Below are 18,912 nucleotides of genomic sequence, written 5' to 3'. Positions count from 1 at the left end.
TTGCCTATTTTGGCCCTTGCAAAAATGACAACATCCGGCTCGCCGCGTTCCTGTTCACCCAATAAGAGAGGAAGATGGGTCAAGGCGTGCCGGGATTGGCTGGAGAATCGACAGCGTCGGGCATCGTTTCCTGTGAGTGAGTCTTCGGTGAATGAGGTGCCGCCCTCCAGCGGCCTGGCGGAGAGACCTCGGAGAGCTGGAGCAGCTTGCTCGCCCCTCCTCGTCCGGGCGCGCGCGGCGAGGGGGGGCGGGGCCGATCGATCTTCTTTGGCTCCGACGCCCTCGGTCTGCCCAGTGGCCCCCGTCCGCTTGAGTGGGCGGCTGGGGGCTGCTCCTCGCTCGTCCACAATGTGGGGCAGCGATCGCCTAGCGGGTGCGGAGGGTGGTGGGGTAGCGGTAACTGTGGTCTTCACCAACGCTCGCGACTGCTTCCTCCACTTGCCGCGGCGCCTCGTGGCCCAGCTGCACCTGCTGCAGGTAACGCACCGGCCCTGGACGGGGGCTCCCAGCCCAGACTCGGGACACCTGGTTGGCAGCCTGGGGTCGGACGGGGCCAAGACTTTTTAGGGACGCGGCGGCCCTCACGTCTCTGGGAGGCGTGGCACGGGCTGCCTTTCGTCGCCACCGAGCCGTTCAGAGGCCAGACTGAGGGCCGCTCGAGGGCAAGGCCGGCGGGGGTAGGCTCTGCAGCCCACACCACGTTTAGTGCAGCCTTGGGCCTTTAACTTGCCCTGTTTTCAGGTGTTTTCACTCGGTGAGACTGGGCTTTCAAGCATCCTAATATTCTACGTCTGCATTCAGAAATATTTCTCCAGTTTGGAAAAGCTCCTGGAAATTCGCTAATTTTTTTTTTTTAATTAAAAAAAAATGTTTTTCTTGCTAGTGATTTCCAGGTGCTTGCACGGCTGCCGTCCCGGCCTCCAGAGGGAGGGGCAGATTTGGTTTGCAGAGTCCCAGTAGGTTAACAGGGTACGTTAACAGGGACTGAGCACCGTGTCCCCCGAGCGGGGTAGGTTAATAAAATAAGGTTTTTCCCTGTGTCGCTGATGCTTGGAACAGTTCCGAGGTGTACCAGAAATGTGCAGAATTACGCATATTTGGAAGTACATAGGTAGGATACTTGAACCCCTGCCGTTACCCTTCTAATTAATTATTAAAAGAGATACAGCATCTGCGCTTTCATAACTAGAAATAGAAGCACATAGTCTCTGAGTTTGAGTATGCTTATGCGGGCAAAGGGATAGAATATTTGAAATCCTGGATGCATGGTACCCACCACTGGCTAATCATGCAGGAGTGCATATTTAAGAGTTTACATTAATTTTAAGTATCCCACCTTTCCACTTTACTTTTCTGGAACTATTTTTCTAGATTATTTTTCCCCTAGCATTATTGGTTTAGAGGGCATAGGTAATTATTAAAGCAGGAAGTCATGAGTTGGGAGTTAATGTGTTGAATTGTTTTATTTGGGCTGAAGCATGGAGTACATAATACCTATAATGCTGTAATGGGAAGAGGGTCAGAAGAATAGTTTCCTGGCCTGTGTCAGATTTACCTTTAAGCTTTTCAAAATACGAATGTTCTGGTCCTTCCTCAGACTTATTGAATCAGAATCTTGGGGAGTGAGCTTCAGGCATCTGTAATTTAAAAAATATCTTTGGGCTACTTGGATGCACAAGAATTGAGACCTACTAGATCATTTCTGTACTTTCACATGTTAGGAAACTAGCCCTCCTAGGTGGGTACCATTTCCAGGTAATTTGTCCTCTTGTCTCTTACTCTGCAGCATCCAGACTGGTCTTCTCACTGTTCTTTCATAACCCAGCTCCTTCCTACTTCTGTACTCTTACTCATGCTATTCTTTCTCCCCAAAACGTTTTTCTTCATTTCATGCCTTCAAAAGCTGAGCATAATCTTACCTCTGCCTAGCTTTCAAATTCTGGGTTGTTCACATTTGTCTCCTTTTCAAAACTTCACTGTTGTGTTTATGTGACACATCTCACTTGTACTCTGTGTTTCAAGTATCGTCTTTTGCTTATCCAAGTCCTTATTTCAGGACTGGATACCCAGTAGATGCTTTAACTCAGGATTTTTTAACCTTGGCACTTTAGGCTGGATAATTTTTTGTTGTGGGGGACTGTGGTGGGTATTGTAAGATATTTAACAGGATCTCTGATCTTTGTCCACTAGATGCCAGTAACACAACTCCTTTTCAGTAGTGATAGCAAAAAAAAAAAAAAAACACGTCTCCACGTGGCTCCACACGTTGCCAGATGTGTCCTGGGGAACAAAAATCGCTCCTAGTTGAGAGCTGTTGCTTTAATTCAGTTATTTTGTCTGTATGCTGGGCTCAGTGCTTGCTGTGATTGCTGAAATGGGGGAAAGGATTCACATCCACACTGAATGCAGACAGATAAACCTAAATCGCCCTCCAGAAATGGCCAGGTGCAGACTTGTCATTTCTTTTTGTGTTAGCAGGGGAGAAGCCAGGCCTCAGATCTGGCCGGTCCTAAGGCCTGACCACCTGTGATTCCACCTGAAAGTTCCCTCCAGGTGATACCAGTACCACAGGTATAGGCAGAAGCAGGTGGTCAGTCTTTGTTGATTGACCTCCTGAGAAGCAGGCTTTCTCTTCAGTCTGTTGGTTTCTTCTCTTTATCTGAGGTTCTGTGGTTCAGGTGGGAAAGGTTTTACATGAAAATGGACTCATATTAGTCTGCAAAGTTTACTAAATCCAACTGAACATATATTATGACTATGGAGCTGGTTACTACGTTTTGACCAAATGAATAGCTGAAGTATTTTTCCTATTTAATAAAGTTGATTTTCCCCTTTTCCAGTGAGTTGGTAGAACCCTCCTCTTTGATATTTCAGGGCATATTTTGTATTTCCTTATTTAACATCTCTGGTTTTGAAAGTTTCTTCTTATGAAATTATATGCCACAGAGTCTGATGAAAGAGTGTGAAAGCACGTGGCCAGTTGGTCATCTTCACCCTTGTAACCTTAGCTCACACACAGCTGACAAGTTAATTTGGAATTTGACTCCAAATCCAGGGCTCTGTATACTTTATCACACTGTGCGTGATGGAAAGGTTTTGTTACCCTGAGCGGTTGGACTATCCTGTGAATTGTGGGAAAAATTACACAAGTGATACATGATGACTTTCTTCTATACAAAGTTTTAATAACATTTTAATAACATGGCTAATTTAAAGTACGTTATATTGCATCAGAAGTGGCTCCAACATCCTTTGAAATTTTTCCTATTTAAAGAAACAGTAAGCGGCCTATATAATCAGTTTTGAGGTAGTAAAGTTTGATGTAAATGAATGAATTTATTTTGATATAAATAAATGACTTTCAAAATACTAAAACTTCCTGAGATGGGTAAGTTTTGATGGCTATTAATGAAGTCCTTACTTTTTATTGAAAAAATGATATGTGTGCGCAAAAGCTTATGATACAATGCTAAGTGGGGAAAAGGATACTAAATCATGACTATAATATACAACTATTTTAAAAATTTTGCATAGAAAATAGGATTAGCTAGACAAAATTGTTCATGTGGTTGTCTTGTTGTGGAGGGAGTATCAGTAATTCCTTTCTTCTTCCAAGTTTATATATTTTTTAAGGTTTTGGTAATGAGTTTGTAATTCTTTAATCATAGAAAACATTGTTTTTTAAGTCCTTAGGCACAAACTTAACATATTTCATATAATTGATCTTAATGGGAATGTGCCTTTTATATTTTGATTTTTGTACTTATAATTCCATAGTTGTAAAACTTTCAGAATTATTTAAGAAGCTGTGTAATATAAAATTTCTGGAAATGTACATAAGAAACTATTAACAGTAATTACCTGTGGGAACAGGAACCTAGCTTCTTTTATTTTTTGTAATTTTTGTGCTTTTACCATGTACATTTATTCTCTTCTAATAAACAAATACTGTTACATTTTTAATGATCATATATTTCTACTTATTGACTCATGCTTTACTAAAATAGTAAATTTGTAGCTCATTTAATAATTTTCCTGTTAATAGACATTTAAGACAGTCCTAAGTTTTCACTGTTATAGAAAATACTGCAGAGATACGTTCTGGTGTGGTTTTTTTCTTCGAATCATTAATTCAGAATAAGTATGTGTGTGTGTGTGTGTGTGTATATATATATATATACATGGCTCAGAGTTTAGGTAAATTCATTGGCTACCTATTGCCATTTTGAATTTTGGAGTGGTTGAATGAATTTGCATCATAAGAAAACAAGGGAGGGGCGCCTGGGTGGCTCAGTTGTTAAGCGTCTTCCGGCTCAGGTCATGATCCCTGGGATCGAGCCCCACATGAGCCCCACATCGGGCTCCCTGCTAGGCAGGAAGCCTGCTTCTCCCTCTCCCACTCCCCCTGCTTATGTTCCCTCTCTCACTGTGTTTCTCTTTGTCAAATAAATAAATAAAATCTTTAAAAAATAATAAGAAAATAAGGGTATTGGTTTCACCCATAGCATCACCAGCTTTGGTTATTAGAAATGTTTATAGCTTTTTTTTTTTTAAGATTTTATTTATTTATTCATGAGAGAGAGAGAGAGAGAGAGAGAGGCAGAGGGAGAAGCAGGCTCCCAAAGAGCAGGGAGCCCGACGTAGGACTCAATCCCAGGACCCCGGGATCATGACCTGAGCCGAAGGCAGATGCTTAACCATCTGAGCCACCCAGGTGTCCTGTTTATAGCTTTTTAAATGCTCTAATGTGCACAACAGAGAGCTACCATCCATCCGTAGAACTCTTTTTTTATGTGTGGGTTGCACTAATAGTTTATCTTTTATGTGAATCCAGAAAAGCATATAAAAACTCTCACCCCTCCTTTCTTATTTCTTCTCCCCACCCCCTTTCTTATTTCTTGAATAAACAGAATCAAGCTATAGAAGTAGCCTGGGGTCACCAGCCTGCATTCTTGAGTTGGGTGGAAGGTAGGCATTTTAGTGATCAAGGTGAAAATGTGGCTGAAATTAACAGACAAGTTGGTCAGAAACTTGGACTCTCAAATGGGGACCAGGTAAGTACAAAATGTGATGACTATGACTTTCTCCTAATGTCACATAATATAGCAATGGGAAGAAAATGTTCAGATTAATTTTTTTAAGGAGGTGAGATGACACCTAATTTGTGTGCTACTGTAACCAGTCCAGGATATTCAAGTTAACTATATACTGTTGTTAAGTCATTATCTTGTGGTCTGCTCCCTACTTGAATTTGTGTTCTATTTTACTCACTTTCCAGGTTCTCTAATTTTGTATGTAATTATTTTTGCTTTATGAATTATTGAGTTTTACTTACTGTTATTGAACTTCATTTGTTTCTGGCAAATCTTCTAACCTTCCAGGGTCATACTTGAAACTGTCCAACAAAAGAGTTGTTATTTTTCTATTTTTGTCTTGGCTATGAATTTAATATGCTTAGGTTGTAAACCCCAAAGCTAAAGGACTTATGTCTGTGTTTTCATTTTATTGTATTCACCAATTTATTCCCTTCTAAATATGTTAAACTACAGAAGTAATACACATTCATTACAAATATTTTACAAGTAAGAGTAAAAAAATGTTTTTCTCTTTCTTTAACCCCAGCCTTAGAATGAGTATGTATTGTATGTTGGGATCTCAGTACACCTTTAGGATTTAAAGAATGGGATCATACACATTTTCTGCAGTTTTCTCCCCCCACAAAATATATCAGAGATACCTTTCCATGTATTACAAACAATATGCATTGAACATCTTTGTATATATATATATATATATATATGGAATAAAATACTACAAATTGGATTGCAGAGTCTAGGGGGCTGCATATTTAAAATTTTGATAAATGGGGCTAAATTGCATTCTATTTCCAGTTTCCCACAACAGTATCCAAGAACATCACATCTTTTTAACTTGTTTTGAACACAGACTGATTTTGTTCATGCACATTTTTGATAATGAGAATAGGCCACTAATGATAAATCCATAGGCCTACTATTAGTCCTTTGCTCACCCTAAATCTTTGGTAGAATCTTAAAACTTTAGCACCACAGCGACCCTAGGTATCACTAATTTAGGTGCCTTGCTCTACAAACCTAGGGAAATAGAACAATTTGCCCAGGATTGCATAGCAAGTTAAAGTTCTGCTCTCTTCAAGTATGTGGTCCTTCCCCATGGGAAACACCAGCTTCCTGTTCCCAACCTTGATGTCTTCATCAGCCTCCGAACAGTCTTGTGTGTTTTTAATGCCTCTTTGCTTCAGAGTGAGCTTTTACCGGATTTTCTGCGGATCCTCTGTGTATTGTGCCTAAGGCACTATCTCCCAAAGAATAGGAACAAAGTAGACTGGCTCACCCAGGATTATAGCTTCTTGGTGGGCAGGAGCTGCTTTGTACTTTCCCAGAATCACTCTTTTCTTTTTTAAAGATATTTAATTTTTCATTTGACAGAAAGAGTACAAGCAGGGGGAGCAGCAGGCAGAGGGAGAGGGAGAAGCAGGCTCCCCGCTGAGCTGGGAGCCCAGTGTGGGGCTTGATCCCAGGACCCTGAGCCGAAGGCAGACGCTTAACGACTGAGCCACCCAGGCACCCCCAGAATCACTTTTTTTCAAATAGGGCATATGGGAGATGCTGAAGGGAGATTCACTGATGGTGAGGCATTTGGGGAAATTTGGCTCCAATCCACAAAAGCAGAGAAGGAAGGGCTGGTTCACTGGAGCCTGTAACACTTGGTGGTTTTGGATTTTACTCCTCAATCCCCAGAAATGCCTATAGAAGGGGGGAAAGAAAGTAAGGTGGTGGATTCCAGCTTCTTGAGATACACTAGCATTTCGTATATATCCATAGACTGGAATGAGGACACATTTGTTTTACTCTACTTCTAGCTGTGAATGTTTATACTTGTAAGTAATTGGCTCTGATCTCTGTCTCTGCATTTTTTTTTTTTTTTTTACTTTTCTAGAAGCACCATGGTTTGAGGTTAGTTATAAAACTAAGTCATAAAACTTTTATAAATAAGGGGCGCCTGGGTGGCTCAGTTGTTAAGCATCTGCCTTCGGTTCAGGTCATGGTCCCAGGGTCCTGGGATCGAGCCCCGCATTGGGCTCCCTGCTCAGCAGGAAGTCTGCTTCTCCCTCTCCCATTCCCCCTGCTTGTGTTTCCTCTCTTGCTGTGTCTCTTTCTGTCAAATAAATAAATGAAATCTTTAAAAAAAAAAAAAAACTTTTATAAATAATAAAGTGTATATATATTAGATCAAGCCATGACTTGATGTCATTGTTTCTTCTTACATTTTTTTTTCCAAAGATTTTATTTATTTATTTGACAGAAAGAGAGAACTAGCCAGGGGAGCTGCAGAGGGAGGAAGAGAAGCAGGCTCCCTGCCGAGCAGAGAGCCCACCATGGGCTCGATCCCAGGACCCTGGGATCACGAGCTGAAGGCAGACGCTTAACGGACTGAGCCACCCAGGCGCCCCTTATCTTTATTTTTTTAAAAATATGTTGCGCTAGGATATATTTTCCTTTTTTCTATAATTAGTCATGAGACAGTTTTTTCCTAAAATGTTGAGTATATCAAGGCCTACCTAAGATAAGTGCTTAATAAATATTTGTCCAGTGGAGATCTATACAGTACATAGAGGCACACATGCGCACTCATTCACTCGCTCACACTTACTTACCTAAAGAGAACTTCTCATTTCCTAGGGATACAAAAAGTCTTTTAAAAGTAGTTTTACATTTTCCATTTTTTCCAGGTGTTTCTCAAGCTGTGTTCCCATGTGGTGTCTTGTCAGCAAGTCGAGGTGGAACCCCTCTCAGCAGATGACTGGGAGATACTGGTAAAGAAAATACAATGAGAACCAGCCCAGTTTAACGTTAAACTACTTCAGCATAGTTGTTTGTTTATATTGAAGTATAGTTGACACACAATGTCCCTGCAGTTTCAGGTGTACGACATAGTGATTCAGTGTCTCTGTACGTCTTGCTGTGCTCACAAGTATAGCTGCCATCTGTCACCAGACAGTGCCATTATGAGACCACTGACTACGTTTCCTTGCTGTGCCTTCTATCCCTGTGACTTAATCATTCCATAACTGGAAGCCAAAATATCAGTGTCTTTAGATTTCTCTTTTCTGAGCTACATTATGTATTCTGAGTTGGTTCAAGTTAGGAGAATGAATTGTGATTTCCTTCCTAGACGTGGAATGACAAAAGGTAAAGTGAATAGATCTTTTTGTTGGTTGGTTGTAGGAGCTGCATGCTGCTTCCCTCGAACAGCATCTTCTGGATCAAATTCGAATAGTTTTTCCAAAAGCCATTTTTCCTGTCTGGGTTGATCAGCAAACTTACATATTTATCCAAACTGGTAGGTGCTGTTGTACTTTCCATTGTGTTCTACACTGTAGCATTGAGCCCTTGGCAGAGGTGAATGTGTACTGATGGCTTGCTTCCCCACACAGTTGCACTAACACCAGCAGCTGCTTATGGAAGGCTGGAAACTGACACTAAACTCCTTATTCAGCCAAAGACCCGCCAAGCCAAGGAGAATACATTTTCAGAAGCAGATAATGCACATGGGAAATTTCATAATTCCGGAGGAGACCAAAAAGGATTGACAGGCACTGGGTCTAATAAGACAGACTCAGGGGTGACCACTGGCTCACCATCCATGCCAAGCTTATGGACTGTGATAGGAAGCATTTTTTCTTTTGGGTCTGAGAAGAAACCGGAGCTATCCTGGGGTTTAACTGAAATGAATGCATTCAAAACTATGCAGTCCAAAGTTGTTCCCCTAGACAATATTTTCAGAGTGTGCAAATCGCAGCCTCCCAGTATGTGTAACACAACAGCAACTTCGGAGTTTCACAGACACTGTGCCGTTCATGTATTTCCATGGGACCAGGAATATTTTGATGTGGAGCCCGGCTTTACTGTGACCTACGGGAAGCTAATTAAGCTATTTTCTCCAAAGCAACGTAAAACAAAACAAAATATCCTGTCACCTGAAAAAGAGAAGCAGATCTTAGAACCACTAGATCAAAAACCGATCAACTCGGAAGCAGCTAAGGCTTGTGTGCTACAAGTAGTCTGGAATGGACTTGAGGAATTGAAGAATGCCATCAAATACACCAAAACTGTAGAAGCTCTTCATCTTGGGAAAGTCTGGGTTAGTATAAAATGTATTATTAGGGAGAAAGCAATTTCATGTTGCTTGAAATTCTCTAGATTATGTATTAGAATAATATTTTATATACAATTTGAAAATCAGTACAGTAAGAAAGAGTGTCTAAAGTCCCTGCAGGGACACATTTATGATTGCAGGTAAAGTCCTTGTTTGGGTGAAGATTGCGTATTTTCTGGTTAAGGAAACTTGGACAGCTGTAAGATACAGGCCCAGAGAGGTCAAAATTACTTGCCTGAGTCACACAGTAAGTACAACTAGGATTCACACCCAGGCGGGCTGGCTGACAAGTTCACGCTTAGCATGGGGTGCCTTACAAAGCTTCACATCTTTAATGCCTGCAGAAGGTTTGTTCCCCAGTTCCTGAAAGCCAAGGAAGGACTTGCTGTGACTTGAGGGCAGTACCGAGGTAGGGAGAGACCCATAGCGTGAGGGGTGTACCCAGAAGCTGCTTACCCTGCTGGAATCCGCTCTTTGTGGGACTGTGGAGGGGAGGAGAGCGACCAGTGTCCACCTCCTCATTCTGGCCTCAGATAGTAATGCTTAGTTTATGTGGACCGAGTCACCAGCCCCTTTTATTTGAACTTAATTTGAGCCATTGTGAAGCGAGACTTTATGGTGATAAAGGGAGGAAATTACTAGGACAAGGAAGAAAAATAGGAGAGGAAGGGGATCTCCTTTGTAGATTTCTTTTATTGCCAGTTTCACTTCTGACCTCTGTGTTGGCAACTGACAAAGTTTTCATCTCTTTAGCCTACATCGTTTGCTAAAATTCCAGACCGTCAGTTCATTATTTTCCGTTAGCTCTAAACTCTTAGTTTAGGAGATCCTGCTGCATCTTCAAAATAAAAATGTCTAACACTGAACTGGTTAGGACTTCTCTTTTCTATTAATGGTTCTGCCATTTGGTGGCAATCCCATTTTTTTCCTTGAAAACACATGGTGAGGACAGGGTGAAGAAGTGCCAGGTAGAGGCCTAGGGACCATATAAGATGGCAGCGAGGAGTCCATACTTCCCGCCCCACTTGAAAGGTTGGTGGCTATGGGCACCGAGGAGTGGCAGTCCTCAAGCAGGCTTGACTTGAGAGATCCAGATTGATGGATCTCATTCCGAAGAGGGTGTGGAAATAAAGAAACGAAGGGGAAAAATGGAAATGCTTGTGATAAAACAGTGCCTGAATACCCATCTGGTTACTCTTACAAATCTTGATAACTTCCATCAATTTACCTGAATTCATAGAAGTTAATAACTATGTATGCTGTGGGATATTTTTAAATCAAGTTTTCACATATTTATATATTTATTTTTAAATTTCAGATTCCAGATGACCTGAGAAAGAGACTAAATATAGAAATGCATGCAGTAGTCAGAATAACTCCAGTGGAAATTACCCCTAAAATTCCAAGATCTCTAAAATTACAACCTAGAGAAAACTTAGTGAGTTCAAATTTATGTTCTATCACAGTTGTTTTACATGTCATGTAAAATTTCTAGCTGCTTTGGCCAAGTAACAGGAATGTTGTATTCCTTTTTGCTAGAAGGGCAAAGAAGTCTTTGTTTTATTTTGTTGTGGGAAAATATATCTAACAGAATGCTATTTTAACCATTTTTAAGTGTACAGTTCAGCAGCATTAATTACATTCATTATGTGCAATCATCGCCACCCTCAGTTTCCAAAACTTTCCCAGCCCCCGAACAGAAACTCGGTGCCCATTCAGCCATAATGCACCATCCCCTGCTCTCCCAGCTCTTGGTAACCTGTAATCTATATTCTCTCTATGAATTTGCATATTCTAGTTATTTCATATAAGTGGAATCCAATAATATTTGTCCCATGCATCTGATTTATTTCACTTAACATGTTTTTAAGGCTCGTCCAGGTTGTAGAATGTATTCATTCCTATTTATGGCGAAATAATATTCCATTGTATGCGTATACCACATTTTGTTTCTCCATTCATCTGTTGATGGACCCTTGGGTTGTTTCCACCTTTTTGGCTATTGTGAGTGATGCTGCTATGGACGTTAGTATACAAGTATCTGTTGAGTCCCTGCTTTGAGTTCTTTTGGGTGTATACCTAGGAGTTGAATTGAGATATATATATATATATATATATATATATTTTTTTTTTTTTTTTTTTAAGGAAAGAGGGAGAGCTGGGTGGGGGTGGGGAGGGAAAGAGAATCTTAAGCAGGCTCCACGCCCAGCACGGAGCCCAGCGTGGGGCTTGATCTCACAACCCTGAGATCATGACCTGAGCCCAAATCAAGAGCCAGACGCTTAACCACCTGAGCCATTTAGGCACCCCGAGTTCCTGGATCTTATGGTAATTCTGTTCAACTTTTTGAGAAACCAAGAAATCTTTAGTAAGCAACACATATATTATGTATATTGTGCCAATGCAAACATGGATAATTTGGCTTTTTTTTAATTAAGTAAGCTCTGTGCCCAACGTGGGGCTCAAACTCATGACCCCAAGATCAAGACTTGCATACTCCACTGACTGAGCCAGCCAGCCGCTCTTCCTTCAGGTGTTTAATCCCATTGCCCAGTAATATCCAAACAGACTATTTCTGTGATCTTTAAGAGTATGAAAGCAATGCCTGTACTTAGTTTAGCTTGCTTTTTATAGTGATCAGGTTCTAAACTGAGCTTAATCAGCAGCTTAATGCTGCTGAATTGTACACTTAAAAATGGATGAGGAGAGAACAGAAATGGACCAGCTGAAAAATGGTAGAATGAATAGAGGTTTATTTTCCTAGGCACATATTAATGATCTTTCCTACATGAATTTTTGGGTATTCCTGTTTTTAGCTTCAAATAGGTTTTAAAAACTTAATTCTGATTTTAAAACTTTAAAAATTAATAGTGTTTCTCTTAGAATTTCTTCATTCCTTTTGAACAGTTTATTAACACTGTACTTATTGAGTATAACACTGTGGCCTGCTTAACAGAAAAAAAAAAAGTCACTTCAGCATATAAAGAGCCTATTTTTCTCATGTACAAAGAAGTTTGGAGGAGCTCAGAGGTAGTTAAACTATGTCATCAAGGATCTAGGCTCCTTTGGTCTTTCTGCCATCCTTAGCCTGTAACTTTCCTCCTCTTAGATGCAAGGCATTTGCTGTACTAATAGGCATCACGTCTGCATTCTTGGCAGCAGAAGGAAAGGCTCAAAGCAAAAGCCTTCTCTGCAAGGTTTCTCTACCTTTCGATTAGGAGGAGAAGCCCTTCCCAATGATTGCTGATTGTACACCATTGGTCACAATGCAGGCACACACATGTGTGTACACACACACACACACACACACACACACAGCTCCAGGTTGGGAATGGAGTTTTCTTTCCCACCTCGTTAATGGAGGGAGGCAAGGGAGAATGGGGTTGGAATGGTGATCCAGTGAGCCAAACCATGGTACATGTATCAGTGGTCATAGAGATAAGGAGTGTTTAAAATTTCACCACTTCTGTAAATGTTTTTTTGTTTTTGCTCTTTTTTTTTTAAGAGAGGGAGAGCGAGGGGGTGGAGGGACAGAAGGAGAGGGAGAGAGAGAATCTTAAGCAGGCTCCATGCCCAGTGCGGAGCCCAATGTGGGGCTCAGCCTCATGACCCTGAGATTCATGTAGGAAAGATCATTAATATGTGCCTAGGAAAATAAACCTCTATTCATTCTACCATTTTTCAGCTGGTCCATTTCTGTTCTCTCCTCATCCATTTTTAAGCTCAGTTTAGAACCTGATCACTACAAAAAGAAATCAATAGTCAGACACTTAACCAACTGAGCCACTCAGGCGCCCCTGTAAATGTCTCTTCAGGCTGCACTGTCCTGCTTGTCCTGTAATGTCAAATCCCAAATCTGTGCCTAAAATATGAACATCCTTCCTGGTTTTGTTTGGTAAGGTTTGCTTTTTTTTTTTTAATTATTTTTTAGTTGTTCCCATTTAATAGATTATAAAACTGAGGTTCAGACAGTTTTATTAATTTGCACACACTTACACAGATAATAAATGGTCATGCCAGGCTCGTTGCATCTTGAACTAGCACATGTAATCACTTGTGCCAAACTGTTGCTGAATGGGTATATACCGTGATTGACTTAATTGACCAGTCTCCTCCTAATGGACACCAGCTAATGGTTCTTACGTGAGGCGAACAAGGCTCGGAGAGGTTAAGAGGCTTGTTTAAGGTGCATCAGCTGTATCAAGGTTTACATATTATTAGCACGATAAGGTGTTAAGCTAATGATGTTAACGTTCACTTAGGTATTTGGATAATTCATTACTGTTCTTCCCTTTGCTCTGGCAGCCTAAAGATGTAAGTGAAGAAGATGTAAAAACTGCGTTCTCTTCATGGCTACAGCAGTGTACTACCACTACACTTCCTTTGATACTATCAGAGGAAGAATATATTAAGCTGAGAATTAAAGACGGTGGGTACATTTTGTTATTTTGATATTTTTCCTATTGAAGAAGTTTTCATGATTTTTCCAACCTGTCATACGTGTGAACAGGAAATATAATGATAAGTAAATGTTTTTACATATCAAAGAATACCTTTATTTAAATAAATTTAAATCTTAAATTATTTCATCTCTGCTTCAGTGCTAACTCTACATTTATTACCTTTTTTTTTTTTTTTTGATAGGGTTGAAGGAGTTTTCTCTAAATATAGTTCATTCTTGGGAAAAAGAAAAAGAAAACATTTTTTTGTTGAGCACTAGTCTGCTGCAGAAGACCACAATACAAGTAATCACATACTGTTGAATATTTAATGAAATAATATTTGTCACATAGGATCGATAATAAAGTATGAGTTTACCTGTAAGACTTTGCATCCTGAAGTGTGTTAGAAATGTGAATAAGAGTAAGGAATAACTTGATTTAAAATATTTTATTATATAGTCTCTTTAACTTAAAAACAAATTGATTTGTCCTAAACTTAAAATCAATGCACAGTTAAGTTTCAAGAATAGAATTGATTGTGTTAACTGTTAAATGAGTCATGATTTCATATTATTCTAGTATTGAAACACAGGAAAACTTAGCTTTAGGGGTTTGATTTTTTAAATTCATATTTTTACTTGCAGCTTTGCTGTAACCCATATTTGCAATAACCCATATTATTTTGGCAGTTCTTAAATTCTCAGCTCCTAACAAATATTATCAGATCACTTTTCTTCCAGAAGGATTTTATAAGTGGTCTTTTTAGAATATTAGGTTTTCGTTAGGATATTCACTCTTGTTGTTATAGGATTAAAGATGCTCTAGTTGTTTAGAATTTGAATGGTTGGAAACTAGACATTGTCTCTCTACTTTTGAGATAAAACTGAAGGAATACCATTCAGAGGAGGTAAAAATGTAAGACTTGTGAAGGGTAAATATGACACACATCAAAATTGCAAATAAAGATGTGTCCTTAAAATGTATGAAGGAGATGACATCCTTTACTGGTTGTTGACCATAAATATTTTTGTTCCTTGGTTGAGTAAATTATTGTTGTGAAGGCTATTTTGAGTAATGATCTTGCATGCACAGTGTGTCTTTTCTCTCTGTGTAACAGAATCAGTAATTCAGTTTCCTGGGACCTGAGAAAAACAGGCCAAAGATATAACTTTGAAATGTAAAACTGATTTTTCCTTGCTACTATAGGTCCTTCTAGACCCTATGGTAAAAGAAGAAAACAGTGAGGAAATTGACTTTATTCTTCCTTTTTTAAAGCTGAAGTGCTTGGGGTAAGACGTTCTGGCCAAACTAGTATGTTTACAGTCATGTTTGACATGATCTCTGGCAGGGTTTTTATGTATGAACATTAAAGTAGATGTTAATATTGAATAATCTTAATGCATTTATAGATACTTTTTCAAGGATTGTTTCTATTTTCACACCTTGCATGGTAATTTGCCTTGTCTTCTTAGGTAACTACATAAAGGGCTGAAGCTTATTAGAAATTTTGCTTTGAGATTTGATTTGTGAGAAGGAAGCAACTGGGTATGACTCGGATCATATGTGCTTGAATAAAACAGTACTTCTTAGAGCTAATACCTTTATTTTAAACGTTAAATCCAAAAATATTATTTGAATGTTTAAAAATATTTCAAATTAAGTTATTCCTTCAACTATCTTATTAATTTACTAATTGGGATTATTTGTGTTTTCCTTAACTTTTAAAACCAAACAAGTCTGAAAAGAACCCCCTCTTAATTTCTTTATCTCTTATGCAATATGAGAATCTCCTGTAATCATTACATCTTCCCATTCTTCACAGAGGCTTTTTGTAGTTGTAGTGGTAGTGATTTGATTTCCTGTAATAGTATAATCTGTAAATGTGCTCATAAAAGGATTAAACCATAAAGTAACAATGTTTAAATACAGCATATTATTCATGTTGAAAGTAAAATCTCTTCAGACTCGGATTTTAGGAATTTATATTTATTATCAGAAAGAAAGTGCTAGAGTCAGGAAGTAGGTTGAAGTTCGTGCTTGTATAATCTACAAATTGAAACTGGATTTCAAAGGCTAAGTTTAAGAGGAAATCAGTCTGCAATTATCCTAACTCTTCAAATGCACGCATTTATGATTATGTTGATTACCAAACCAAAAATCATTTTGAGAGGGGTGTCCGTGTGTGTTAAGACAAATTCCTTAAGATGCCCTGTTCAGACAAAACTTCTAGTTACTGTACATGTTTGAAAGTAATGAAACTAATTTTAAAAGCTGTTAACTCAGATTTGGCATTAATTCAATATACTTTCAAGTAAGGGAAAATTTCCACATTTTACTCTTTTAAAAATCATTAACCAGCCTGGGAAGGAAAGTTACAGAATTTTTTACAGCTGGATTTTATCTTGCTTCAGTGTTTTATCATGCAACAATGTATATATTTTGCAGAGGAGTGAATTCCTTAGGTGTATCCTCCATGGAACACATCACTCATAGCCTCCTGGGACGCCCTTTGTCTCGACAGCTGATGTCCCTGGTGGCAGGACTTAGGAATGGAGCCCTTTTATTCACAGGAGGAAAGGTATGTGGTTAAAATGTGCCCATTGCATTAATCACTTTTTTCTCTCTCTGGGTTTTGATCATCTGTTATATGGGGTTGTTAACACAAGATTTGGGAAGGCTACATTTGCTTGGGAAATATAGAAAGTGGTGATGAATAAGGTGACATTCTCCCTGCCTTTTTTCTTTTCTTTTTTTTTTTTTTTAAAGATTTTATTTATTTATTTGAGAGAGAATGAGAGACAGAGAGCATGAGAGGGAGGAGGGTCAGAGGGAGAAGCAGACTCCCTGCCGAGCAGGGAGCCCGATGCGGGACTCGATCCCGGGACTCCAGGATCATGACCCGAGCCGAAGGCAGTCGCTTAACCAGCTGAGCCACCCAGGCGCCCCATCCCTGCCTTTTTTCTGTACCAATTGATACGATTGTATGATTTTTGCTTTTTAGGGTGTTGATAGGGTTGATTGGTTTTCAAATATTGAACCAGCCTTACGTATCTGTAATAAATCCCACTTGGTTGTGGTATATAATTCTTTGTATACATTGCCAAGTTTGTTTGCTAATACTCTTTTTTTTTTTTAAGTTTTTTTTTTTTAAGATTGTTTATTTGAGAGAGACAGAGCACGTGCACGAATTGGGGGTTAGGGTGGGGGCGCAGAGGGAGAGGGAGAGAAGCAGACTCCCTGCTCGGCAGGGAGCCCGACACAAGGATTGATCTCACAACCCTGAGATCATGACCTGAGCCAAAACCCAAGAGTCGGACTCTTAACCAACTGAGCCACCCAGGTGCCCCAGTTTGTTTTTTTTTAATCTGAGTAATCTCTACACCCAACATGGGGCTCAAACTCATGACCCTGAGATCAAGAGTTCCATGCTCTTCTGACTGAGCCAGCCAGGTGCTCCATTGTTTGCTAGTATTCTGTTGAGGATTTTTACATCTAAATTCATGAGCGATATTAGCCTATAGTTTTCTTTTCTTTTCTTTTCTTTTTTTTAAAGATCTTATTTATTTGACAGAGACAGTAAGAGAGGGAACACATGCAGGGGGTGTGGGAGTGGGAGAGGGAGAAGCAGGCTTCCCACTGAGCAGGGAGCCCGATGCAGGGCTCAATCCCAGGACCCTGCTTCTCCCCCTCCTTCCTGCTCGTGCTCTCTCTCACTATCTCTAGCTCTCTCAAATAATACATATTTAAAAAAAAAAAAAAAAGGAATCTTCATTTTGCTAGGGTTTCCCCTGTCCTTTTAAGGGCTTACAGTTTTATTCTCTGCCAATGCAGTATTGTTTTCAGGGGTACAGTATGATCTTTGTGAGTGCTTGTTCTTTCTTTCATTTCAAGATTTTAAGGCTTTTTCAATTCCATTCACTTTTAACTCCAGTAAAATAACTTTTTTCCTGTTACTAGCCCAGTTGCTTTCTTGTGATTCTTATTGAAAATATAGCAACTACTCTAATAACCTAAGTTTCCCCTGTAGGAAACCAGAAAAAGAAGAGCAGATTAAATCCAAGGTAAGCAGAAGAAAAGAAGTAATAAGAATTAGAGCAGAAATCAGTGAATGGAAAATAGGAAATCAATAGAGAAAATCAATGAAGCTGAAAGCTGCTTCTTGGAAAAGATCAATAAAATTGATAAGCCTCTAGCCAGTCTAAGAAAAAAAAAGACACAAATTAGTAATATCAGAAATCAAAGAGGGGACATCACTACAGTTTCCATAAACATTAAAAGGATAATAAAATAGTAATAGTCATGGACAACTCTGCTCACAAATGTGATAACCATCTTAGATGAATGGACCGATTACCTGAAAGAAACAAGTTCCCAAAACTTACACAAGAAGAAATAGACAATATAAAAAGATCTATATCTAGTAAAGAAATTGAATCAATAATTTATAGCCTTATAAAACAGAAAGCATCAGGCCCAGATAGGTTCACTGGTGTATTCTATCAAACACATAAGGAAGAGATTACACCAGTTTTCTACAATCTCTTTCAGAGGATAGAAGCAAAAGGAGTACTTCATAACTCATTCTATGAGGCCAGCATCACCCTAATACCAAAACCAGACAAAGGCATTACAAGAAAAGAAAACTATAGACCAATATCTCTCATGAACATAGATGCAGAAATCCTCAACAAAATATTAGCAAATCAAGTCAACCAATGTATATGAAGAATTTATACCATAATCAAGTGGGATTTATTGCAGATATGCAAGGCTGGTGACATATAGCAACTATTCTATGTGGTTTCTAGATTTTCTTTGTCAGATTTCAAAATGCATCCTCATTGTAGAGTATTTATTTTGAAAAAGCAATATTCTCCCTTCCCCATCTCACCTAGGGGTAGCATGGTTAATAGAAAGAACAAGCAGAGAAGACCTGGATCTGAGTCCCACCTCTGTCATGTACTTACCGGCTGTGACCTCAGGCAGGTTTTTGGTTTCTTATCTGCCTTCTTAGGATTAACTTCACTTAAGGGAAATAATATGTGTGAAAGCACTTTGTAAACTGAAAAATGCTATTATACAAATGTGAATGACTTTATGTGAGGAGAAGGCCCTCTGACTAGGCAAAATGATTATGGCAGGGGACCTGTATCTCAGCACCCCTAATTTCTGTTCTTTGGAGAGCATTGACTTTATTGTTTTATTTTTTAAAGATTTTTTATTTTTAAGTAATCTCTACATCCAATATGGGGCTCGAACTCATGACCCTGAG

General features: G+C 39.3%; 1 protein-coding gene across 3 annotated transcripts in view; it reads left to right on the top strand.

Annotated features, from left to right (window-relative positions):
• The first annotated feature begins 268 nt into the window (after positions 1-268).
• Positions 269-18,912, top strand: part of PEX1 (peroxisomal biogenesis factor 1) — a 41,584-nt gene continuing 22,940 nt past the window's right edge. For 2 of the 3 annotated variants that reach the window (XM_044919916.1, XM_044919914.1), the window contains exons 1-10: positions 269-477; positions 4,911-5,054; positions 7,772-7,855; positions 8,268-8,382; positions 8,477-9,183; positions 10,517-10,636; positions 13,504-13,627; positions 13,843-13,943; positions 14,847-14,929; positions 16,086-16,218. In XM_044919916.1, the coding sequence (XP_044775851.1) occupies positions 349-477; positions 4,911-5,054; positions 7,772-7,855; positions 8,268-8,382; positions 8,477-9,183; positions 10,517-10,636; positions 13,504-13,627; positions 13,843-13,943; positions 14,847-14,929; positions 16,086-16,218 (1,740 nt within the window). In that variant the 5' untranslated portion in view covers positions 269-348. The remainder of the gene's footprint in view (positions 478-4,910; positions 5,055-7,771; positions 7,856-8,267; positions 8,383-8,476; positions 9,184-10,516; positions 10,637-13,503; positions 13,628-13,842; positions 13,944-14,846; positions 14,930-16,085; positions 16,219-18,912) is intronic. The other variant, XM_044919915.1, reaches the window with a different exon arrangement.

The sequence above is a fragment of the Neomonachus schauinslandi genome, chromosome 12 (assembly GCF_002201575.2).
Source record: "Neomonachus schauinslandi chromosome 12, ASM220157v2, whole genome shotgun sequence".
In the NCBI taxonomy this organism is placed as follows: domain Eukaryota; kingdom Metazoa; phylum Chordata; class Mammalia; order Carnivora; family Phocidae; genus Neomonachus; species Neomonachus schauinslandi.
Note: the sequence above shows the minus strand (reverse complement) of the source record. Positions and strands in the feature narration are given on the sequence as shown.